The 25,910-nt window shown below is 37.2% G+C and overlaps 2 protein-coding genes across 6 annotated transcripts in view; both read left to right on the forward strand.

Annotated features, from left to right (window-relative positions):
* unc13bb (unc-13 homolog Bb (C. elegans)) overlaps positions 1-7,046 on the forward strand; it is a 100,838-nt gene extending 93,792 nt beyond the window's left edge. For 2 of the 5 annotated variants that reach the window (XM_059540068.1, XM_059540069.1), the window contains 10 exons: positions 285-305; positions 616-704; positions 1,686-1,832; positions 1,918-2,041; positions 2,352-2,402; positions 3,427-3,504; positions 3,597-3,744; positions 4,914-5,006; positions 5,096-5,255; positions 6,378-7,046. In XM_059540068.1, coding sequence (XP_059396051.1) covers positions 285-305; positions 616-704; positions 1,686-1,832; positions 1,918-2,041; positions 2,352-2,402; positions 3,427-3,504; positions 3,597-3,744; positions 4,914-5,006; positions 5,096-5,255; positions 6,378-6,663 — 1,197 coding nt within the window. In that variant the 3' untranslated portion in view covers positions 6,664-7,046. Of the gene's footprint in view, positions 1-284; positions 306-615; positions 705-1,685; positions 1,833-1,917; positions 2,042-2,351; positions 2,403-3,426; positions 3,505-3,596; positions 3,745-4,124; positions 4,367-4,913; positions 5,007-5,095; positions 5,256-6,377 lie in introns of those variants that run through there. The other 3 variants (XM_059540070.1, XM_059540071.1, XM_059540072.1) reach the window with 2 other exon arrangements.
* A 3,394-nt stretch (positions 7,047-10,440) lies between these two features.
* On the forward strand, positions 10,441-25,274 carry atp8b5b (ATPase phospholipid transporting 8B5b). The gene is made up of 28 exons (XM_059538999.1): positions 10,441-10,566; positions 14,713-14,804; positions 14,919-14,974; positions 15,055-15,168; positions 15,296-15,394; positions 15,502-15,563; positions 15,648-15,720; positions 16,405-16,475; positions 16,574-16,656; positions 16,810-16,968; positions 17,049-17,137; positions 17,219-17,412; positions 17,778-17,986; positions 18,064-18,107; positions 18,299-18,464; positions 18,963-19,151; positions 19,250-19,365; positions 19,443-19,607; positions 19,740-19,851; positions 19,949-20,054; positions 20,138-20,279; positions 20,384-20,567; positions 20,723-20,946; positions 21,602-21,685; positions 21,779-22,024; positions 23,012-23,150; positions 23,236-23,366; positions 24,467-25,274. Exons 2-28 carry the CDS (start codon positions 14,750-14,752, stop codon positions 24,722-24,724), a joined length of 3,570 nt encoding a protein of 1,189 aa, XP_059394982.1. The 5' UTR covers positions 10,441-10,566; positions 14,713-14,749; the 3' UTR covers positions 24,725-25,274.
* Positions 25,275-25,910: the final 636 nt, after the last annotated feature.

The raw sequence follows: 25,910 nt of genomic DNA on the forward strand, positions 1-25,910 counted from the left end.
TTGATTGTGGTTGGTACTTTGGGCCAATAGGATGGTCGTAATCAAATGACCCTGACTTTTATTCCATACGATTGGGCGAACATGAAAGCAGTAGTATTGCATCTGCAGTAAACACTTACTAGATATTATAAACCACAAGTATTCTCTAGTATACCAGAATAACTAAATCCATAGCTCCTCCTTCCCCCAGTCCTGCTCATTAGTCTGGTTATATTTATTGGGTTGTGACATGATTGTTAAAATGACTAAAAGTGAAACATCCCTTTACTTTGCTCTTTCTGAAGGTGGCGGTCAGCAGGAAACAGGTGGGTTACACAGCCTGTGTGGTTATACAGTACATGTGTGTTTGAGAGCTCATAAACCATTCACTTATACAGCAGGGTGCTCCAGTTCGATCTTCCTTCATTTTTTCCCTTCTCCTCTCACTGGGACTCTGTGAATTTTACAGGCTCTTTGGCCCCATCACTCTTTTTTCACCCACTTCTGAACTGTTATACCATCACATCGGTGTTATGAAGATGGTGTTTGTGCATCGGGTGGTGTGATGTTATTGAAGTAATGTGACCGTGGACAGCTGAACTGATCAGAGCTGTTTGTGTGTCTCTCTTTGTGCAGCTGGACACAGAGGCCAGTGACCTCCTGAACGATCTCCAGGTCAAGCTGAACAACGTCTTGGACGAGCTGAGCAGCACCTTTGGAAACACGTCAGTGTTCATAGATCATATACATATGGGTTAATCACATAAAAATGTACATATTATAAAACCCAAAACAACTAATTAAGAAATTATATATTATTATATAATATTTTACATAAAGGAAATTAAGTCTTTTCTGACATTTCTTTCATGGAAATTAAGCATATATCCCCCATTTCTTTAACATTTCTCCCATTTTCTTTTAAAATATTATTAGTTTTAATTTTCACTTGATTTCTTTTTTTAACTGTTACTGTTTTTACTGTGAGTTTTTTTCTTTAAAAATTATGTAAAAAACGTAGTCTATAATTGTCAATATTTCTTGTGCCGTCTTTAATTTATACTAAGTATATTAAATTAATATAAATGTAGTGTATTCAGAATGAATTAAAGGTAGCAAATATTTAGTTTACAAAATTTCAATATTTATAATGGTTGCAGTAATTACTTCAGTTTATTTATTTTGGGTTATATTAATGATAATTGGGAGGGATGTCAGCTTAATGAAGATTTAAATTATTGCATTATTCTCATTACTGTAATAAAGTGTTTGTATTGTGACAAAACATACTGATGTAAATGCTTAAGATATGAGTAAGCATAATAAATATCATTTACATTATAATTATTATACATGTTTATCATAATTAAGAGAATCCGAGAGGATGCTTAATTGTCATGAAAACAAAAACACGATAAAGAAATCTGTTAGATGAACAGGCTTTATTTTCTTCATACAAATTCCTTGACCGGTTTCATTAGACTCATCCACTTTTGCGATTAAGTTAAACTTATGTAGGTCATCATTCTATACTCTAGCTTTGTTGCTCTTGAAATGAATGTAGGCTCTAGTCTGGCTGGCATTTTATCTCAAGATCTCTGTTGCGTAAAGATCAAACTCTCATTCATTTCACACTTTTGCACAACTCTTCTTACATCAGTCTAGCATGTTTCTTCTCATCACTGAACTCTGATGTTCCTCTGTAGTTTCCAGAGCCGCATTGATGACTGCATGCGTCAGATGGCCAGCCTGCTGTACCAGATCAAGGGTCCCGTGAACGCAAACACACGCAACCAGGTGGAGGCCGACTCTGATAACATGCTGCGACCACTGATGGACTTCCTGGATGCAAAGTGAGCAAATCTCTCCTCACCTGTACAGAAACCATTATTACTGTACCTGAAGCCTGTCCTGATTTGTGTGTATGTTTGCGGGCAGTCTGATGCTGTTTGCCTCGGTGTGTGAGAAAACCGTGCTGAAGCGAGTGCTGAAGGAGCTGTGGAGAATTGTGATGAACAGTCTTGAGAAGACCATCATCCTTCCTCAGGGCAATGACACCTTTGTAAGACCTGTATGACTGGATGGATGTCATTTTTCCCAGACAAAACTGCTTAAAATACTTTGACATTTTATTATTTAGTCCCTAACAATGGTATTTGACCCCTAAATACTTAATTTTAAGAGATTTTAAGTGACTCGATGGTAATTTCTTCTTTTAGTTTTGCCTGGAACCTTTTAAATGTTTCCTGTTTTAATTCTTTAATGTGTTTTAATTGATGATCTCTTAATGTTTATACTTTAACATGTAACATCCATATGTAAAGATTTCTTTGCCCACTCTAACGCTGTAACGTTTTATCTCTTCCTGGCAGGGAATGATCTTTTCAGCAGCTAAAGAACTGGGTCAGCTCTCCAAACTCAAGGTACCGCTGCAGGCTTGTTTAATCCGGACTATGATCTCTAAACCAGCTCAGAGCTCAGCAAGAGAATAGAAGAGCCTCGGTTTAAATGCTATCTACATGTTTCTGTACCATCACATGCTTAAAACTGTTTGCTTGTAAACAGAATATCCAATCAAACCTTTGGCCAGAATTTCTCTGTATTTCTGACACCACTTTTCTTGTGATTGTGATTTTTAGATGCAGCTTGTGACTTTATATCTCACAGTTGCAACCTTATTTCTTATAATTGCAACTTTTGTTCTCTTAATAAACTTTTCTTCTTTTTTTTTATTAGTTCATTCTTATAATTGATTATTTTTTTAATAATTCGTTCCCTCATTTTAAGTGAATTGTGCACTCAATGTAATAATTTGTTCCCTTATTTTAAGTAAATAGTACACAATGTAATAAATCATTACTAAATTTTGTGCTCAATATAATATTTTTCCCTAATTTTAAGTAAATCCTGCGGTCGATGCAATAATTTGTTCCCTCGTTTTAATTAAATTGTGCGCTTAATGTAATAATCCGTTCCCTCATTTTAAGTAAATTGTGCACTCCATTATAATTTGTTCCCTCATTATCAGTAAATCGTGTGCTTAATGTAATAATTTGTCCCCTCGTTTTAATTGTGCGCTCAATATAATAATTTGTTCCCTTATTTTAAGTAAATTGTGCACAAAAAATAATGATTCATGCCCTCATTTTAAGTAAATCGTGTGCATGACAGCAAGTGTAACGAATCATCATTTTGTGCACTGGATTTACTTTACAAATTAGTAAATTGTGAGCACTATATATATATATATCCATGGTTTTCCATGGTTTTCTGGTGTCAGAAATACATATATACTAGCACCACTGCTTATATTTACAAATCAATGATTTATTCAGTCATCTATTTAGTATTGAGATACTGCCGTGGCTAAACCAACCGATTTTGATTTGATTAGTATTAGAGGTCATTTTATCTCGTATGGGTTTTTGATGTTACTTGGCTCTGTAGGATCACATGTCTGGTGAAGCTAAAAGCTTGACGCCCAAGCAGTGTGCGGTCATGGATGTGGCCCTTGATACCATAAAGGTATAAATGACATTTTCTTTACACGTTCATGTTGTTTCATAGGAGTGGTGTGTACACATATATAATATTTGATTATTTGCTATCCACTGCAGCAATACTTCCACGCTGGAGGAAATGGTCTGAAGAAGGCCTTTCTGGAGAAGAGTCCTGAGCTGTCCTCGCTGAGACATGCACTGTCCCTCTATACGCAGACCACTGACACACTTATCAAGACGTTCGTCACTACTCAGCATGCTCAAGGTGACACATCCACTCCCATTTAGTCATCATTTACTCCTTATGTTGTTGCGATCCTGTATGACTTTCTTTTTCTGTGGAACATAAAAAGACCCCCCCCCCCCCCTCCCCCCCATATAATTTCTCATATCTTTATTTCATATTGTTGGATCTTTTAGAGACGAGTTTGTAAAACAGTACACTAGGTGGCAGTATTGAACTGGGGATTCATTTGTGTATTTTTTGTACTGAAACTTTCTCTTTTTCAACTTTATCTGTCTCTAACTTCTTGTGTCTACTGTCCATGGTTCTCTGCTGTTGTTGTTACTGTTTTGTCTTGTTTTTAACGCTTTGCTATTGAACTTTCTCTTCCAATGCTTTTCTGCTTTTGTCTCTGCCTCAAGTGCATAATGGGAAGGGTATGAGGATAACATCTAGTGAGAAAATACAGCCGTCTAGGGGTAGGTCACCACAGACTTCCTGAGACCCAAGTACCCTCTCATGAATAATCACAGCCCCCTCTCCAGATATGTTCCTAGATGTGTTTTGGCTGTGAGCCCGGAGTTGCCACTTGCTTTTTTTAAAGGTTGTATTAGTGGTATTTTCATTCTAGAGAGCATTTGATTGGACAAAAATGTTGACATGTCCTTAAGTGCAGAATGACATGTCAAAATATCTGTTGTCCTGGAAAAAATTTTTTTTTAAAGCACACTATCATCTAGATGCTATCGTGGACTAAAAGCCTCAAATTATTTCACATTTCAGCTCCCACTGTAATGTAGGCTCTGTGTTCCCATCCTCATTGTCATTACTTCCTTTTTTCTGGACACAAGCCCAGCTAGTACAGCTTTCCTTAAGTTTTTCTTAAAAGCTCCACCATGCGTGTGAAGACTGTGTTTTACACTGTGTGTGTATCATGTGTAAATATGTGTATCATATTTTAGGGAGCGATTTGATTAGCTAAACCTGTCCTCCTTTAGGGGACATTAAGGATGTTCTCATTTATTATAACAAATTAAAAATACTGTTTTTTTTATTTTTGTCAAATGCAGGGTATTGTCTTGGAGGGTTAGGATTAGGCTGTAGTATAAAAAAAAAAAAAAAGTAGTCTATGGAATGTCACCACAAGTAATGTGTGTGTGTGTGTGTGTGTGTGTGTGTGTGTGTGTGTGTGTGTGTGTGTGTGTGTGTAGGCTCGGGAGTTGATAAACCAGTAGGGGAAGTATCCATACAGATCGACCTCTTCACTCACCCGGGCACAGGAGAGCATAAAGTTACAGTTAAAGGTAAGTTTAATTTTTGCCATGTTTAAGCAAGCTTTATCTGTCCCACAGGTGTATTTTCTGATGGCTAAATGACATTTCTATGTTTCTAGTTGTGGCTGCTAATGATCTGAAGTGGCAGACGTCTGGGATGTTCCGGCCATTTGTGGAGGTCACCATGATCGGCCCTCATCTCAGCGACAAGAAGCGCAAGTTCACCACCAAATCAAAGAACAACAGCTGGGCGCCCAAATTCAACGAGACCTTCCATTTGTGAGTGCAAATCCTAGCCATTCACAACTAATGAGATTAATGAATAACGATGATGTCCGAGGGAACAAATAAGACTACAAAAAAAAATGATGATAATTATTTTAAAGAAAAAATGATCATTGTATAAATAATATTTCAAGAACACCAAAATAAAACATTTGAAGGCTAAAAAGGCATAACAGATTACATGGATGGTTGGATTGGGGGATGGATGGACAGATAGATGGGTGGATGGATGGATAGATAGATGATGAGTGGATGGATGGATAAAAAGATAGAAGGGTGGTTGGATAGGTGAACCGATAAATGGTTGGATGGATTGACGGACAGATGGATGATGGATGAACAGATAGGAAGATGGATGGATGGATGGATGGATGGACAGATAGGTGGATGGGTGAGTGGATGGACAGATGGATGATGGACGGATGGATGGATGGACGGATGGATGATGGATGCATGGATGGATGGACGGATGGATGATGGATGCATGGATGGATAGACAGATGGATAAACCGATGGATGGAATGTTGGGTGGGTGGATGGATGGATGAACAGATAGATGGTGGATGGATGAACGGATGGATGGACAATTGGATGGGTGGCTTGATGGATGAACAGATAAGCAGATGGATAGATGGACAGATGTATAAATACATGGGTGGGTGGATGGATGGATGGGTGGGTGAATAGATAAATTAAAAGATAGATGAGTGGATGAATAAATAGATGAACAGAGACGGGTGGGAAGTTGGATGGAGGAACAGAAGGTTGGGTGGAATGACATGAATGGGCGGATGAACAGATGAACTGATGGGTGGATGAACTGATGGATGAACAGATACACAGATGGATGTGTATTGATTATTACAACTTTAAAAAGAAAACAAAACACTCTAAAATATTAAATTATTAAATATTTATTTGCCAATATTGGACATTTCATTGTTCATTTTAGTTTTTAGACTTATTTAAAAAAAAATTTTAGACACAATTATATATATTTTAATGTAGATTTTCAAGTGTTATGTGTATGAGCAAGAATTTAAATATGCATTTATTACTGGAAACCGAGAAAGACTACTAGTGAATCATACTTGCACCTTCTCTCTCTCTGTGCAGTATTCTTGGGAACGAGGATGGGCCGGAGTGTTATGAGCTGCAGGTGTGTGTGAAGGACTACTGCTTCGGCCGTGCGGACCGTGTGGTCGGCATCGCCGTCATACAGCTGCGTGATGTCGCACCGAGGGCCAGCTGTGCCTGCTGGTGTCCACTGGGCCCACGGATACACATCGACGACACAGGCCTCACCGTCATGCGCATCCTCTCCCAGCGCACGGGTGATGAGGTGGCCAAAGAGTTTGTGAAACTCAAGTCTGAGACACGCTCGGCCGAGGAGGGGAGGTGAGGACATTCCTACAGCAGAAGACAATCTCAGACTCTTAAGTATTGGCTGGATGTCAACACTGTCACCTTTTTTGTGTTCACACCAATGTTTTTGCTTCCCACTGACACCCACAGAGAAGGCCATGTGACATGTTTTATAAAGAGCACTGTTAGTTTTAGCAGTGGATGAGGCGTGGGGGGGGGGTCAACTAGAAGAAAAGACTGAAAACAATATTTCTTTCCTCGTATATTGATATAGAAAACACACTCACGCATCCAGGCAATAACAAACTGGCAAAAGACTAGTTAGGGTAGATACCAGTAGTGAGGGATAGACAAACAGTCCTAAGTTGTATCGTGCCAAAATGTAGTCTAATTTAGTTTTTTGTCTATTGGATATTTATAAACATTTAGCTCAAAAATTAAATATACAATTAAATTAATATACAATATAATTAAATATTACAAGAAATATGATTCAAAGAAGAAATTATTACGTTAAATGAATAAAATAAGAATTTCAATATTACATTTATAATAAATTCTTTTTTTTTTTTAATTGTACATTTGGAATTATTTTCTTGATCAAGTTAATTTCCTTCTGAAACTCTCATATTTATTTATTAATTGTTTTACTAATAATTGCAATGGTGATTTTTTTTTTAAGCAAGTAAATAAAATACAATTTAAAAAAAATTTTTATATGAAAGTACTGTGATTTTATATGAATATATGACACTTTGATACATTAAAAATAGAATTAAATAATATCATAAAAACAATATAAAACAAATAAATGTATTTTACAATGGATATAATCTTAAATTATTAAAAATAGAGTAAATAGACTTTTTTATTTTATTTTGTAGATCAACTTTGACCCAGACATTTTTTATGAAATGCATCCATTTTCAGTGTTGTGATAAATGTAATCATTGCAAAAAGTAAAACCAGACATGTCTATCCCTCACAAAAATGTTTTCAAGAAAAACAATGGTGACTTCAGGTCCTTTGACATCCAACCAGTAGATGGCGCTGTGAGTGTACTGGGTCATTATTTTGATAGAATAGAAATTCCACATCTATTCGTGCACACTTTCTCTGTAAACACCCCTTTTGTAATGTGTTTATTGCCTTATTTTGTTGATGCTGTGAATGTGTCAAGTAGAAATGTAATGATTATGATTGTTATGAACATTGCGGATCCAGAGGCAGTGTTTGTATGCTATGGGCCAGATCTCATTCACTTAGTGTTGTGGAGTGATTTTAATATAGAGAGATATTAAATACATTTCCCTCCATTTCCGAGTTGGCGTTTAACGTGACGCATCCGTCAGCCGACAGTGTGCCTTTCTTACAGGCTTTGTGACCGCTCAGATGATGCATGACCTGTTTGCACCTCAGCCCACTGATCTTCTGCCTCTTATGGTCACCATTCAATTCAAAAGCGAGCGGTACTTCAGCCATCCTCTTTGACCAGTAGGTGGCAGCAATAATCTCGAGTTCACATTAACACCTGCTTCATCACCCACACCAAAAGACAATGCAGCATCATCAGACAGTATTGAAGCTAAAATGTGTGAATGCTTTAATGGAGTGTTGTGTAATATTTTTCAATTCTTAATGTCATGGAAAGAAAGCGCTGAAAAATCAGCATCAGCTGGGGGGAGAACATACGAACGTAAACAAATATAAGATCAAGCTTAAATGTGATCACTGATCAATAAAAGATAAGTCGATTTTTACTTTTTTTTTTCAAAGTGGCCTTATTTGTTCTAATATTTCCTGTTTAAAAGATTTTAACTTCATCTTTTTTCCTTTTAAGTAAACATTAGTCCTTTTTTTCTGTGAAGTCTTGTGGTTATTCTGTTTCTTTATTTTGAATGACTGACTGATTTATTCTCCTTAGTTGTTCATTTTGAGGAATTGTATACTGTTGTGCTTTGTTTTTCCAGAAACTTCTGCAAAAGCAAAAAGGAAAACTACAGTAACACTAGATTTGTCCCCTCATTTGTTAATCCAAATTTCAATGTATAAATATTGTATTTTTCACAAAACACTGCCGATATGTAAATGTATGTTGATATTGCCAATCATTATTGTGACTGTTGAACCTGTTATTTATTTTCACTTCTAATTCTGTGTCACTTTATATACTGTTACCGTTGGTTAGGCCAGACTGTATTTAAGGAGGGAAAGGTCGCTCTTTGTAATGTATACATTCCTCGTGCCAACTTGTGGAAGTTCTCACTTTATTTTGAAACAATTCTGACAATTAATACTGGCATGTATGGGACTTTACTCAGTTTTACGGAGTTTACTCACATTTTTGAAGTTCTATTGGTATTGTACACGGTCACTGAAAAGGAAAAATGTGTTATTAAAATGTATGTGTGCACACTCAACAAATAAATTTATACATAAAGTCTCTTAAACTAATGTTTTAAAGCTGGTTTGATGTCTTTTTGTAAAGAAAAAACTATTTGTATTAAGGGAATTTCACTGACACATTTGTCAAACTTTCGCTCTCAAATTTGATTTCAAGCATAATTAACGACGGCGCACAGACCTTCTGCATGATTGAGAAGACTTAACATATAGCGCACGACCAATATGAACTGCTTCAATAGTGCTTTTTGCCTTTACTTCAGCATCTGTCTCCATTTATCTGCATTATATGGAAAAGAGCAGCATGAACATTCTGCATAATGATCTTCTTTTGTCATCCACAGACCATACAGGTTAAAAACGTCAAATGACATGGACATGGTTTTTATTTTGGGGGGAACAGTTCCTTTCTGTCACACTAAACGGGTTAACATTGTGGTCTGCGCACTTTTTTTAATCTGGCATGCAACACTTCCCTATTCTCTAACCTCTTGTTTGTTGTCTATTAACAAAAGAGATAATAAAATGGCCCTTTCCTGCAGCTGACATGTGACATAGTACGCCGTAAACGCAAGCGTGACCTGTTTTTGTAAGTAAAATTTATTTATATAGCACTTTTCCCAGATAGAAGTCAGAAAGTGCTTCACAATAAAATGTAATACAATAGCAATTTAAATACATTCAACAAAAATTCAAAGCGCAAACATAACAAAGAACCATAAAAACCCTTTGTCTAACCAAAAGCCTGCTTGAAGAGCAAAGTCTTCAGTTGTTTTAAAAAAAAATCAACTGAGTGCACACCACACGGAGAAAGAGGCAAAGCATTCCACAGCCTAGGAGCGACTGCCTGGAATGACTGGTCCCCTCTAGTTTTAAAATAAGTACGGGAACAACTAATTGCTTCTGATCTAATGACCTGAGTCATTGTAGTCTTGTAGTGTTTTGATTTTTACTGCACTATAAGACATCTGTGCAATATCTCAGTTGTTTTTCCTTCATAGCAATTAGAGCACATAGAAGGACTGTCCACTGAGCTATGAATGAATAAACCTCTTTTTAACTCTCTTTAAGAGTTTAAACTATGCAAATGAGGTTTAAATTGGAAGGATTTTACATTATACCAAATTTCACCCAGTTTCCAGCCACTAGCCAACGTCATTCCCTCATCCAGCCTCCCTCTTATAACCCACCAGAGTCCAAAGATCATCCACTGTTTGCTTTCCGTCTGTCCATGGACGTGCTCTACTGGAAAAATCTCTGTTTTCTGAATGCTTACGCAGTTGTCCAATCACTATCCCCCTTCTTGGGCCACAACTGCAGCCCCTGGCTCCACCCAGGCCTGGAAACCTCTTCCTGATGTCAGGTTACACCCTTAACTTTCACCTGTAGCCTACTCTAAGGAAGGGGCCTTGTTTGCGGTTGCATTATGGGAACTGTAGTGAGCTTCTGCGTGTTCTTTTCCACGCATGTTTATGGGGTGGTGGTTTATCCTGAATCTGTTTCTCTAGGGATCCCGGATGGCAGACGTGTGACTCAGGTATGACACCCTAAGCTGGTGACCTTTTCTGATTTTATTCATGTCTAGTGAGCTAAGAAAGAGAGTATGTTAGACTAAAAATTTTTTCCTTGTGCAAGAGAACGTTTTTTCAATCTCAAACTTGAGTTACTTATTGACATTAGCTCGAGGCACTTGCACCTGTGATGAAGTGCTTAGTCAAAAAAGAAAGAAGAATGAACTTCGTGAACATTATAATTTGAATATGTTACTTTTAACATAAACCAGTTTCGGTATATACAGAGAGAGGGGAGCGTAGATTTGTCAAATGTAAAGAGATAAGGCCACGGACAGACTTTTAAGGAGTGTGTTTAAGGGTGTGTGATCTTCCTTGTTGACTTGAATATAGAGGTCGAGTGTTTTCCTGATGTTGAAGGATGGTTATTTACTGCCAACATTAGTTATGTTCATTCAACTTTCCTAGTTGATGTGGCACATGAGTCACACTGATAGATTATTACAGTTTGAGATGTTAGAGCTTCAGAAAAGATAAAGAAGAAAAGTTGAACAGGAACATGATGTTCAAAATTAATACTGTAAAAACCTGTTAACTAGTTAACTGTGAGTTACCTACCATGAAATTACATTTCTAAATATGCATGGCATTTCAATAAGTTATTATTATTAATGATTGTTTTCTATGTATACATATAAGTAGTAAATAGTATTTATCACCTAGTTATTCATGTAGAAGTATCATTTGTTTTATTTACATGGATTTTGTTGTTACAGTATGTGAATTATTATTATTATTTTTTTGCTATTTTGTTATTTCGTTCATGTATATTGCATTGTTTCATGTTTAGCACTATTACATATGTAAAACTGTGTCCTTCATGGTATATTTCATGCTTGCTAGAAAGGCCATTTTGAACGTGTAGCCTCATTGGGTCATTATGTTGGTTATTATATCTAAAAATATTAAGCAAATCATTTTATCTCAAGTCGGTTGGTTTATTAACATATCATAAATTATACTGTCACCGCAAAAGCTTTCATCAAATTTAGTAAAGCATGAATCATCATCACGTTTTATGTTAACGTTCTGCCAACAGCAGCTTCAAGTTTTGAATAAATGTAACAAAATATATTGATAATAATAATTGATCACAGACATTCTAAAAAGAAAAAACGACACCCTTCTGAGATCTTACATTTTAAAGGATGTTAAATGATGTTAAAATCTGTTTCTTAAAAGTAAACGTATAAAGTATAAAGTTTTGTATACTTTATAGTGATTCCTTTCATGGGCGTTGTGTTGACTTTTGAGCGTGTTGAAGTGTTTAAGATGAGTAATGATAATATTAGATTAGATAAAGAGTGAGATGAAGGTATGTGAGTGTGGGCTAATGTTCAGGGTTATGAACCTAATTCAATCATGACTAATTGGGAAAATCATTCATCTTGATAAAAAAAATAACCTTTTTAGATGCAGCATATTTTATGTATTAATTTTCAGTTTTATTTTTTGACATGTAGAGACATAATCATTTGGCCTCTAACGGCAATTGCAATAATAAGTTATCCTTATTTAAGATCGTCTCTGTGTTATGAACAAAGGCTAACATCTCTGAAAAAGGCTGTGAGGTAAATAATCTGTGAGATCAGGACGCACGGCTGTGTGTGTGTGTGTGTGTGTGTGTGTATGGAGAAGGCCTGAATGTGTAAATACATGTGCTGATAAGACGAGAGCTGTAAAATACACTGAACTTTCTGCCAGTTTATCATTAACCACAGCTAGACACTAACAGAGAGATATCATAATGCATTATGATCAGACTCGATCCTACCTGCAGTTTGTCTGATTTCAACGCTTTGTAGAAAGAATTCAATTCAACTCATATCAAGTTTATTTGTATAGTGCTTTTTACAATACAAATCGTTACAAAGCAACTTTACAGAAAATTATGTTTCTACAATATTTAGTAATAGCTTATAAGTGGTGACTGTCAGTTTGTGCACAAAAATTTATACAAGTCGTAGTCAGCCAGATGATGAACATTATTCATATTAATAATTAATCATTATTATATGATGCAGTCACACTTGTAGCAATATTTGTTAGTTCTGTTGTTGATTCAGGGTTAGCATCATCTGGGGTCCTCTGAGGGTCAGCATCATCTCTTCTCAGGTGTTTTGGATCCAGACTGGGGCTAGTGCGTCTCTTGAGATCGGGGAGTGCGGTTTACCTGCACAGCACTACTCACTGGCCTCCGTTACACTCACCCCCCTAAACCTCACTCCCATCCAGGTCACGGCACCAATGTAACCCCTCTCTCCCGGGTCCTCTCTGACACTCCTCGCACTCATGACAAGTGGGGCTCGAACCCGGGTCTCCGGCATGGGAGGCGGACGCACCAATAAGGAGGCTAAATGGCTACAGCCACTAGCGTCTGTCGCTAGTGCGTCTCTTGAGATCGGGGAGTGAGGTTTACCTGCACAGCACTACTCGCTGGCCTCCGTTACATATACTCACAATTTAAGATACATTATTCAAATACTTGGCGAAAGAGATGTGTTTTTAATCTAGATTTAAACAGAGAGAGTGTGTCTGAACCCCGAACATTATCAGGAAGGCTATTCCAGGCTATTCCTTTAGTGGACTTTGCTATCCTAGGAACTACCAAAAGTCCAGCATTTTGTGACCTTAGGGAGCGTGATGGATTGTAGCGTGGTAGAAGGCTAGTTAGGTACGCAGGAGTTAAACTATTTAGGGCCTTATAGGTAAGTAATGATAATTTGTAACTGATACGGAACTTAATAGGTAGCCAGTGCAGAGACTGTAGAATTGGGGTAATATGATCATATTTTCTTGACCTGGTAAGGACTCTAGCTGCTGCATTTTGGACTACCTGTAGCTTGTTTATTGAAGAAGCAGGACAACCACCTAGAAGTGCATTACAATAGTCCAGTCTAGAGGTCATGAAAGCATGAACTAGCTTTTCTGCATCAGAAACAGATAACATGTTTCGTAGCTTGGCAATGTTTCTAAGATGGAAGAATGCAGTTTTTGTAACATGGGAAATATGGTTTTCAAAAGACAAGTTGCTGTCTAATATAACACCCAGATTTTTGACTGTAGAAGAAGTAACAGTACATCCATCTAGTTGCAGATTGTAATCTACAAGATTCTGTGTAGTGTTTTTTGGTCCAATAATTAATATCTCTGTCTTATCCGAATTTAATAAGAGAAAATTATTGGTCATCCAATCTTTTACATTTTTAACACACTGTGTTAGCTTAGATAATTGAGAGATTTCATCTGGTCTCGTTGAGATATATATCTGAGTATCATCAGCATAACAGTGGACACTAATCCCGTATTTTCTAATAATATTACCAAGGGGCAACATATATATTGAAAATAGAAGGGGACCTAGGACGGATCCTTGTGGCACTCCATATTTTACTGATGATAAATGAGATGACTCCCCATTTAAGTAAACAAAATGGTAGCGATCGGACAGGTAGGATCTAAACCATCTTAGAGCCTGCCCTTGAATACCTGTATAGTTTTGTAATCGATCTATGAGTATGTCATGATCTATGGTGTCAAACGCAGCACTAAGATCAAGTAAAACTAGAAATGAGATGCAGCCTTGATCTGACGCAAGAAGCAGGTCATTTGTAATTTTAACTGGAACATAAACTGGCTTCAACATCTCTAATTCATCTGTAGGACTAATGAACCTACAGAAAGCTCTAGAACAGACTGTTACAGGTCAAACATGTAAATATGGTCACATGGTATTTCAGGGATTTTTCTTAAACAAGGGTAGGTTAGGGTAACCCTAACCCTTTATATTTATCATATAAAACACACCATATGCCAAGCATTAATGACAAATACTTAAAAAAAACAATTGGTAATATCTAGCATCCCTGGCTGTGACCAATTCAAACAATGATAGCCGTTACAAATCAAATATATATGTCAAAGATAATTACACAATATGTCCTTATGATTATAAAGCTCATTACTCCATTCGATTTTTACATTTATGTGTAATTTTTATAGTTTTCTTCATATTTAATACGTTTTTAAATTAATTTTATTTTATTTAATAAATATTTATTATATAATAAATATTGTTTTTTTATTTTGTTCAAATGTGTTTTCACGGTCAGTTTCTCTATATCAGCGTGATGATGTGATCAGAGAAACATGGGCTCCCTGCTGTCTGCGTGTGGAATTAACGTGAAGAAGAAAAAAGTAGAAGGTAACATACTGTAACCAACTACACCGAACACATAAAAATATAAAATATATATATATTAAAATAGTGTTTATAGATCATTTTCTTCTTGTCTCTTTTTGTATTTTATTTCCTCAGAGGAGAGACATCTGCGAGCTAATGACAGGGAATTCAACCTGTCGTTTAAGTATGCAGTGAGTAGGAAAATACTTATATATTTTATATTCAACTCTTTTTTTTTTGGAGCATATTGTGAGCGCGTGTGTCCTTACAGAACAATGCCATCAAGACCTCCAAGTACAACGTGTTCACCTTCCTCCCTCTCAATCTGTTCGAGCAGTTTCAAAGACTGGCCAATGCCTACTTCGTCTTTCTTCTCATCTTACAGGTACCATAAATCCATCTTAATTAGATTACCACATTATTACAGCAATCTAAAATGTTGAAAAAGCATTTAAGAAGCCTTCAAGAGTGGGAAAAGTTCTAAGAGGCGTCACCGTGTTTGTGTTGCCCAGCTGATTCCTCAGATCTCGTCTCTGAGCTGGTTCACCACTGTAGTTCCACTGCTGCTGGTGCTGTCTATGACTCTAGCCAAAGATCTCTCTGATGACATCGTGAGTCCACTTCCTGTCTATGTCCAATACAGACAGCAATGTGTTTGACTGTCCATTCATATGACCCCTCTGTTGCTTTTTGTGCCCATGTTCATCCTACAACACAGACCAGACACAAGAATGACAAACATGTGAACAACAGAAAAGTAGAAGTGCTCATTGATGGAGAGTAAGTGTCATGACGTTTATCTTTTTACCTAATGCATTTTCCAAAATGAATGTTTGATAAATAAAAAGTCATGGTTTCAAACAGGCTGAAGAGTGAAAAATGGATGAATGTTCAAGTGGGTGACATTGTGAAGCTGGAAAACAATGAGTTTGTCACAGTAAGTTTATAGCAGGCCTACTGATGGTACACTACACTATAACACTCCAAACATGTAATAAACATTGTATATGGCGAAAAAAAAAAAAAAAAAACTGTCTGATGATGGTGCCAGAACAGTGCTGTTATGGTTAACTAAAACTATTTAGTTATTTGAAATAAAGTCGAAATAAAACTAATTATAAAAATTAGATGAAAATGTTTAGGTTAAAAAGATACTAAATTAAAAGGCAACTGCATGTGAAGTTTTATTTTAACCTTGAAATACCAGTTTTCTCACTGAACTTACCAAATTAAATATGCAAATAAGTTGAGGGAGATTCGCAAAAGGGGAGGATTGCTTTATGGCAGAAACAAATGCATGTGTATCTGGCTAGAAAGGATGCAGCGAAAGCTGGAAGCTGACAATAAATTAAATGGTCTACCTATTAGATTGTGTTTTATTAATGTCTACTACACCTACCCAAACCCTAAACCTACCCCTTACAATAATGCATTACGACAGAGACGTATTTAAAGCAGTATAAACCCAACTCACTTAACTGTAGGGGGTTCCAAAGTCACAAAACTACATACATTTGACTTAAGTTGAACTACTTCTGATCTAGCCTTTTTACAGTCATTACTAATGTATAATAATAAAATATAAGAAATGAACTTCTCTGTATTGTTCCCTGTGCTACAGGCAGATTTGTTGTTACTCTCTAGTAGTGAACCTCTAAACCTCATCTATATTGAGACGGCTGAGCTGGACGGGTCAGTATCTGAGCATGTGAATGGATCCATTAACTTGTCACTCTGTTATTATTGTGTACCAGAGCCAACGTCTGCCTCTCTTTCCTTGTCTGTCACAGAGAGACCAACCTGAAGGTGAAGCAGGCTCTGACACTCACAGGAGACCTGGGCAATGACATCCAGAAACTAGCAGCATTCAATGGTGAGCGACAGATGCACATAATGGACCTGCAAAGAATCTGCATTACAGTATATAAGGCATTGCTAATAGTCAACTGCATAAAAGCATACACGCTGTTTAGAACCCTTCATATATAACTTATTAAATACTGTATATCAATATTGTATATCTCAGGTGAGGTGCGCTGTGAGCCTCCAAACAACCGTCTGGATAAGTTCACAGGAACTCTGACGGTGGGAGGAGAGACGTTTGCGCTGGATAATGAGAGGATTCTGCTCAGAGGATGTACCCTCAGAAACACTGAGTGGTGCTTCGGCCTAGTGCTGTTTGGAGGTGTGGAATCCTAATCTAGAAATGGGCGTAAGAAAGTAAGAAGTTTTCTATATTTAAAAGCTTTGTTCAAATCCGTTTAGGTCCTGACACAAAACTCATGCAGAACTCTGGTAAATCAGTCTTCAAGAGAACCAGCATTGATCATCTCATGAATGTCCTGGTGATGTTTGTAAGTAGATGTGTGTAAATATGTTACATATAAATATGTATTAAAATGTTTCATTTCACATCCTATTCATTTGTTTGTTAGATTTTTGGTTTTCTGGCCTTCATGTGCACCATCTTGTCCATTGGGAATGGCATTTGGGAATACATAGAGGGGAATTCCTTCATTACTTTCCTCCCCAGGGCTGATGGGGCGAATGCATCTCTCTCAGCATTTCTCACCTTCTGGTCCTACGTCATCATCCTCAACACTGTGGTTCCCATCTCTCTCTATGTCAGGTCAGATGCTGAAATAACTTCTATTACGTGGAAATTGTCTGGTTATATGGATTTATATCTTCAATATGTTCAAAATGTTGTTATTATTTACTCGCCGTGTTATTCCAAACCTGTATGACCTTCTTTCTCCTTCTGGAACAGAGAAGATATTTAGAAAAAATCTTGATAATGGTTAACACTGGAAATCAATGGGAACCAAAACTGTTTGTTTACCGGCATTCTCAACATTTGATTTTAAACAATGTAATAGAGATATTTATACCAAATATACCAAAATAGTTCAATCTTTCAAATTATTTTGCTGATATAATCATTTGTAACAAAAGAAAATATTATAAAATTAGTGACCTTTGGCCTTTCAATAGTGTTGAGATCCTTCGTCTGGGGAACAGTTATTTCATTGACTGGGACTGTAAAATGTACCACGTCAAGAGTGACACACCAGCCCAGGCCAGGACGACCACGCTCAATGAAGAGCTCGGTCAGATCAAATATATCTTCTCTGACAAGACGGGAACTTTAACTCAGAACATCATGACCTTCAACAGGTGCTCCATCAATGGAAAATCATACGGTAAGAGCTCAAAGAACTGTCCCAGAGTCACCAATTTCAACTAAAGGGTAGAACTGAACTCTCTTTACGTTCCTCAGGTGAGGTTGTGGACTTTGCTGGACAGAGGGTTGAAGTCACTGAGGTTAGTGGTCAAAACTTCGACAATATATAACTTGAGAGCTATAGGGAAGTCCAGGGTTGATCTCACAAGTCTCTATGAGAAGTCTACATGAATGCTTATTTTAGAAGCTGTTTTGTACTGTATGTTTTTTTTCAACATTCAGAATTGCTCACCAAAGTACTCATTCATTCAATGTTCTTCCTCATTTATAGAAGACAGAGAAGGTCGATTTCTCCTGGAACCCTCTTGCTGACCCAAAGTTCTGTTTCCATGACCACAAACTGGTGGAAGCGGTGAAGTCCGGCTCTCCGGAGGTCCAGGCCTTCTTCCGTCTGCTGGCGCTCTGCCACACTGTCATGCCTGAGGAAAAAACTGAAGGTGAGTGCCATCTAGTGCATGCCCTGCAACACTATTAGTGATTCCCAATAGATTGCCAACATATTTATATACAGATTACATCGATACCAGCAAATCATTCTGCAGTACAGATATTGGAATTAAGTTTTCAAAATATATTCTATAAAATGTATTTATTTGCTCAATCAAAAAATACAGTAATGCTATAAAATATTATTGCAATTTGATATACAATTGTTCTATTTTAATATGATTTAAAAAGTACATTTGCTGAATTTTCAGCATCATTACTCCAGTCTTGAGTGTCACATGATCCTTCAGAAATCATTCTTAAATGCTGAACTGTTGCTCATAAAAGCATGTTGAAAACATTGCTTTATAATAAGTAGAAAGTTTAAAAGAACAGCATATAATATTTTATAACTTATAAACAATTTAATGCATCTTTTCTGAATAAAAACAACTAATAATTTTCATAAATCAGCCTCATATTTGTTTCTTCTTTATATTTCTCCACAGGAGAGCTCTTTTACCAGGCTCAGTCTCCAGACGAGGGGGCTTTGGTCACGGCAGCAAGGAATTTCGGCTTTGTTTTTCGTTCTCGTACCCCAGAAACCATCTCTTTGGTGGAGATGGGTGTGCCCATCACCTATGAGCTACTGGCAGTGCTGGACTTCAACAACGTCCGCAAGAGGATGTCTGTTATTGGTGAGACCATGTGCTGATACCCTTCTGAAGTAAGGAGGAACATTATAAGGATAAGGGAAACATTCCCAATGTCTTTAAGTAAAAGTGCGCTTCTTCAGTTCGTAGTCCAGAGGGCAAGCTGACACTGTTCTGTAAGGGAGCCGACACAATTATCTACGAGAGGCTGCATCCATCATCCACCAAACGCATGGAGGTCACCACAGAACATCTGAACGTGAGTTACTTTTGTGTTTCTATAATATTGTGTGAGTGTCTTTGTGAGTAACTCATGTCTGACTAACACAATCTCAGGAATATGCTGGAGAGGGTCTGAGGACGTTGGCTTTGGCCTATAAAGACTTAGACGAAGACGAGTTCGAGAAATGGAAAGAGCGCCACCATGAGGCCAGCACCTCGCTGGAGGACCGTGAGGAAAAACTGGACGCAATTTATGAAGAGATTGAGAAAGATTTACTGGTAGAGTCACCATCACACAGAATGCTTAAGTGTTTGCTGTTTTTCTATGTTCCTCCTTCAATGCAAGTCAACGGGATTTCTTTTATTTGGAGTTTCTAGTCTTATGTGGAGTTTGTTTCTGTGTGCACTCAGCTTCTTGGTGCTTCTGCAGTTGAGGATAAACTTCAAGACGGCGTGCCTCAGACTATTGAGCAGCTCGCCAAAGCTGACATCAAAATCTGGGTGTTGACTGGAGACAAACAGGGTAAGTTCACTCATTTGAATGGCTGTTAAAACCTTCTTTGCTGATTTATTTGATGTTTTCACTACTGTTTCATGCACACCATTGCAATGTCCCACAGAGACGGCTGAGAACATCGGTTATTCTTGTAATATGCTGCGAGAGGAAATGAGAGAGATCTTCATAGTGGCCAGCAACACAGCAGAGGAAGTGCGAGAGCAGCTTGTGTGAGTTTCATCTGTCTCTCCTTCTCCCAAACCATTTCAAATGGATCGTGTTTGAAATGAAGAGATCCATACTCTATGTTCAGGAATGCCAGGAAAAAGATGTCCCCAGAATCAGGGGACGATCCACCCATTGAGAAGAGCAGACTTCTGGGTAAAAAATCTCAGGTGGTGGAAGACGAGAAGGTGGATGGAGAGTACGGACTGGTAATTAACGGCCACAGTCTGGTAAGAGAAATAGTTTTATTAATCGAAAAGAGGATGTATTTGTCATCTTCTTCGATGCTACTTCAAATGGTTTTAATCCTTGCATCTCCCAATACTCTGCCCAGGCATTTGCTCTGCAGAAGGACATGCAGTTGGAGCTGTTGAGGACCGCATGTATGTGCCAAACGGTCATCTGTTGCAGGGTCACCCCTCTCCAGAAAGCTCAAGTGGTGGAACTTGTCAAGAAGCACAAGAAAGCTGTGACTTTAGCTATTGGAGATGGAGCCAATGACGTCAGCATGATCAAAAGTGAGTGTTTCTCACAAAGAGAGATGGCATGAATAAGATTGTATGCACTTATAAGAAACAATGAGCTTTACTTAAGACTAGTGTGGTAAAAACTTTGACCAACCTTTTCTGTTTAAAAATGTATCCAATCTTTTGACTCCTCATGACCTCTGTAGCTGCACACATCGGTGTTGGCATTAGTGGGCAGGAGGGCATGCAGGCGGTTCTCTCCAGTGACTTCTCCTTCGCTCAGTTCCGTTACCTCCAGCGCCTCCTGTTGGTCCACGGCCGCTGGTCCTATCTGCGCATGTGTAAGTTTCTGCGCTACTTCTTCTACAAGAACTTCACCTTCACCTTCGTCCACTTCTGGTATGGCTTCTTCTGCGGCTTCTCTGCACAGGTGAGATGGAACATTTTGAAATAATCTCATATTAATTTGGTTTACAGTTTAGCGATATTTTATTGTGTTTCAGTTAGCTAGTATTTTTAGTTATTTTTTACCTAATCGAAATAACCCAACTGCAGTTCGATTGAGATTAATTAGAATGTACAATAAAAAAAACATGATTTTTGAAAATGGCTAAAAACAAGAGCTATATGGTATGCAAATGAACTCTTCATATATATGTGAAAATTAAAATACAATTTTTCATTTTTTCTACGTTTTCTCTAATTCAATGTTTTGCATTTTTTTGTAATTGTTAGCAAAATTTACTAGCAATTTCTGAGTAAAACGGAAAATATTTTTTTTCTTTAAGAATTAATTCTAAATTAAATTATTTCAATTTTTTCCAATTCCAGTCATGTGAACAGTAAAATTTCTGTGAATGTTCTAGCATACATCTTAACAGAAACGTTTGATTGTCGATAGCTCTGTTACAAAATAAAAGTCATTAAGAAGATGCAGCGTGTACAATCATTTATCTGAAAGTGATATTACTGTTCGATCTACACACCACAAGTTGAGCTCAGTGTTTACAATTTTTTTTTGTGAGCATGCATCTTACAAATGACTAATTTGTTCCAATTTTTTGTGTTCTCTGCCCTCTCCATAGACTGTGTATGATGAGTGGTTCATTACGCTCTACAACCTGGTGTATACAGCTTTACCTGTTATTGGCCTCAGTCTCTTTGATCAAGTATGTCATATATCAATATACCACACCCCTGGATTAGCATGCTACATTCAGCATCATTGAACTAACTTCATTCATGAACGTGTGTATGTGCAGGATGTAAATGACCGCTGGAGTTTCCAGTACCCCCAGCTGTACGCTCCGGGTCAGCTGAACCAGTATTTCAGTAAGATGGCCTTCGCGAGGATCCTGCTGCACAGCTGCTACAGCTCACTTGTCCTCTTCTTCATCCCTTGGGCAGCCATGTGTGACACCGTCAGAGATGACGGCAAAGACATTGCAGATTATCAATCATTTGCCCTGCTAGCGCAGACCTGCCTGCTCATTGCCGTCAGCGTGCAAGTAAATTCTCATTTAACAGTATAAACACACAAAATGCACAACAGTTATTGAGAATTACCATCTCATTCAAAAATTGTAACTGTATATATTGTACTAGGGCTGCACAATTATGACAAAAATTGTTGATTATTCTCTTGAAATCGTAATTGTGATCATTAATTATGATTATCACAATTTACATTGAATGATGTTTGTTTGATGCAACGGCATGCCGTATTTTTATATGAAATAAGCTGGAAACACTAACTGAAAAACTTTTAGTGCTTTTCTATAGTATTAAACCTCAAATGACAACTAGGATTGGTTTCTTCTTTAAATTATAAGAAAAGTAAAAATATGAATGGTATTAAAATGATAATAATAGGAAAAACCCTTAAGATAACACGTAGAAAGAAAAAAACGCATGCAGAATAATATAAGTGGACTTTGAACGATTAATTGCAGCTTTGAACGATTATGTAATTGTGGTATCCATTATTGTAATCGCAATTAGAAATTTGTTTAACTGTGCAGCCCTATATTATACATTTTAGAAATAGATATATTGGACACACACTTTAAAGTGACCCCAAAATCATTTGGACAATTTTGTTTTGTTTGATAAATGTGTTGTGTATATAGTTTCTTATTTAAAAAAAAAAAAGTATTTATCTGATCAAAAATACATAAATAACAGTGAAATATTACAATTAAAAAAACGTTTGCATTTGAATATATTTTTAAATTATATTTTACACCATTTTTCAGTGTATGTTCCTTCAGAAATCATTCTAATATGCCGATTTGCTGCTTTAGAAACATTTATATTGTTATGCACTGAAAACAGCTGAACTACTATTTTTCTAAAACCCAATGATTTTTTCCCCCCAGGATTTTTAGATGAATAGAGTGTGCCGAAGCAATTCATTATTTGAAATAAAAACTCCAACATTTACCCCAAACCTTTGAATGACAGATGCAAACAAACCCTATGTTTATGTGTTTAAGATGGGTTTGGACACGTACTATTGGACAGCAGTGAATCAGTTCTTCCTATGGGGCAGTCTGTCGGTGTATTTTGCCGTGACCTTCACCATGTACAGCAACGGCATGTACTTGATCTTCACGTCATCTTTTCCTTTCATTGGTGAGTGTCCCTCCATGCCAACCACATCTGCTCATCCTGCTGTCTGTGTGTTTTAAGCAGCTCCAAATGACTCAATTTTTCTCAGGCGCTGCAAGAAACTCCCTGAACCAGCCGAACGTGTGGCTGACCATCTTCCTAACCACCATATTGTGCATATTGCCTGTGGTGGCCAAACGGTTCCTCTTCATCCAACTCAAGCCCACTATCAACGACAAGGTGGGTTCAAATTTTGTTGTCACCTCAGTTGATTGACAGGCGATCTGACCAATCATAACGCTGAATCCTTTATTTTGTTCAACAAACTAATTAGAGAGGATAGTAGATTATCGTCGGTGGACCTGAACTTGAAAAGTAGTGTGTATTGATGGCTTTCCGCGGTTGAAACAAAGATACCTTCTGATGTTCATTCATGTTCATTTTGTGCTTTAAGTAAATGTAAAAAGGTGATCGGTTCACATGCTGCTTGAACTGAGGTGCTTCAACGATCGGTCACACCACATTAAAGAGCCACAAAATTGTATTGTTTGAATTTATAAAAAAATTACCAAATTTGAAAGCTGAGTATTTGTTTCATACCTAAAGTAACCTGCTCTGTCTTGTCTGTGGAAGCGTTGTCAGTTTCCTCTTTGCTCTGCGATGTATTTTTCACTGCGTGAGAACATGATGTGTAGTTTGAGAGTGGCATGGCTTGTCAAACGTAGCAACAGTAACTAAGGCCGGTGGGTCATTAATTCAGAATGCAATATATCCGTTGTGGTACTAAGAGTCCGAGACCATATTTTCATGTATTTTTGCTGATCATGGACTCATTTAGACTCATTCTTGACTCTGGTCTTGACTTGGACTCAGATGAGCTGGTTTTGACTACAACGCTGCAATATATGAACCCATTTTTTTCCCCAGAAGAATATCGTATGACTGGCATCACAGGCGTCTTGTAGCCTACTACACATTTTCTATTCATAGTCATTTTTGCTCTAAAAATGTGTTGAGACTCTCTCAGGCAATGCGCCAGTTCTCGACGGGATGACGATGTGAGATCTTCCTCCCTTTATGAGTAGAAGGCATGTGTCGAATGAGTCAGAGCTGTGGGATGCAGTGGCACGGCTGCAGCACAGCATCACGCTGAGGCGGAACGGCAAGGTTATTTCTGGAATCCACAATCAGTGTTGTCACAATGTCATGAGCAGGAGTCATTCATAAACAAAATGACTACAACCTGAGCTTTATGCGTTTTCCTCCTATGTTATTGACACTAATTGTATTCTTTCCTTTCAGTATATCGTATATTTTCCTCTCATTCTTCTGCTCTACAGGTGCGACACAAGGTCAGACAGACAAAAGCTGTGCCTCTGTTGCCTCCTCTCAAATTCCCTCGACGACGAATCAGTACGCGACGATCTGGTTATGCCTTCTCTCATGCTCGCGGTTATGGAGACCTTGTCACCTCTGGACGCTTTCTACGTATTCCAGTTAAGAGCAGACCAGCTCTTTTCCACCAAACTGACACACCGGTGGCTGACAGCACACCTCAGACTTATCGAACCATTTTCGAGGAGGCTCAGAGTCCCTAAAGCTCCTTATTCTGTTGCATTTACTTGTGATGACTTGCCTTCAAGCTTGATTTCAACTTCAGCATTGGTAATATTTAAATAATACAGGAGAGAGATTCTTAAAATATTTCACATACGAGTAAGATTGATTGTGAAGTGAAGTTGTGAATCAGTAAGAAGCTGATTTTAGCTGTGATTAGTGGCTAAAAATCATGTTATAAAACTTGAGGTTTCTTAATGTTGTATTAACAACACCTACAGTATGCACACAGAAACACTTGACAATAAAATCACGTATTAAGACCAGTGGACATAATAAATATTTTTTTTTTAATTTTGGGAGATTAAAATGTTCAGCTTGCCGTTAGATTTCATGTGCTTTTAATTGTGTCTGACCGTTTCATAGATGTTTTGTATGTTTCTTTTTTGATGTTTTTATTTTTTATTTTCATCAATGAATATTTGAAATGGTCACCAAAATGCGTTGACATACTTTATCATGTTTTGTACAAAGATGCAAATGTGCCTTAATTAGTAATAAATACAATAAACTTAAAAACTACAAAAACAACTTTTTGCTTTATCATATTTGTCTAATTGTTATATTTATCAAGAATCATATTCAATCTATTTTTATTAGTACTTGTAGTAATATATGTTCAGCACTGAGCTCAGTGCACATTTTAAGCAACTGATTCAAATTCATTCATCAGATTTTTCAGTTAACTGCAATAAAATATATGGATCCGCTTTATATTAAGTATCTTTAACTACTATGTATCAACATTTAAATTAATCATTTGATAAAATGCACTTATAGTGTACATTAAGTATTGTTTACAGTGTATTGTACTTATATTAAAAAAACTGCATGTAATTATTGTATCTTTATTTCTGTATTACTGTTAAATTCTACCCCTACCCTTCAACCATACCACAAAACCTGCCCCTAACCTTACACATTTTCAACCTAAATAGCAGCAATACAACTTGAACACAATAAGTACATTGTATAAAACAATTCATATTTTTTGACATACAGCACATTAAAGACACCTAATATAAAATAGAAGCAAACATAAGCATAAAGCATTCCTATAAAGAAAACATTTACAAGAACAACATAGTGTCTATTTTGGAAACTGCATCTGTATGAACACTTTGTAAGGCCTGTCCTTACTACACAATATTACATAGTTTTGAGCTT

Source organism: Carassius carassius, chromosome 45, assembly GCF_963082965.1.
Source record: "Carassius carassius chromosome 45, fCarCar2.1, whole genome shotgun sequence".
Classification (NCBI taxonomy): domain Eukaryota; kingdom Metazoa; phylum Chordata; class Actinopteri; order Cypriniformes; family Cyprinidae; genus Carassius; species Carassius carassius.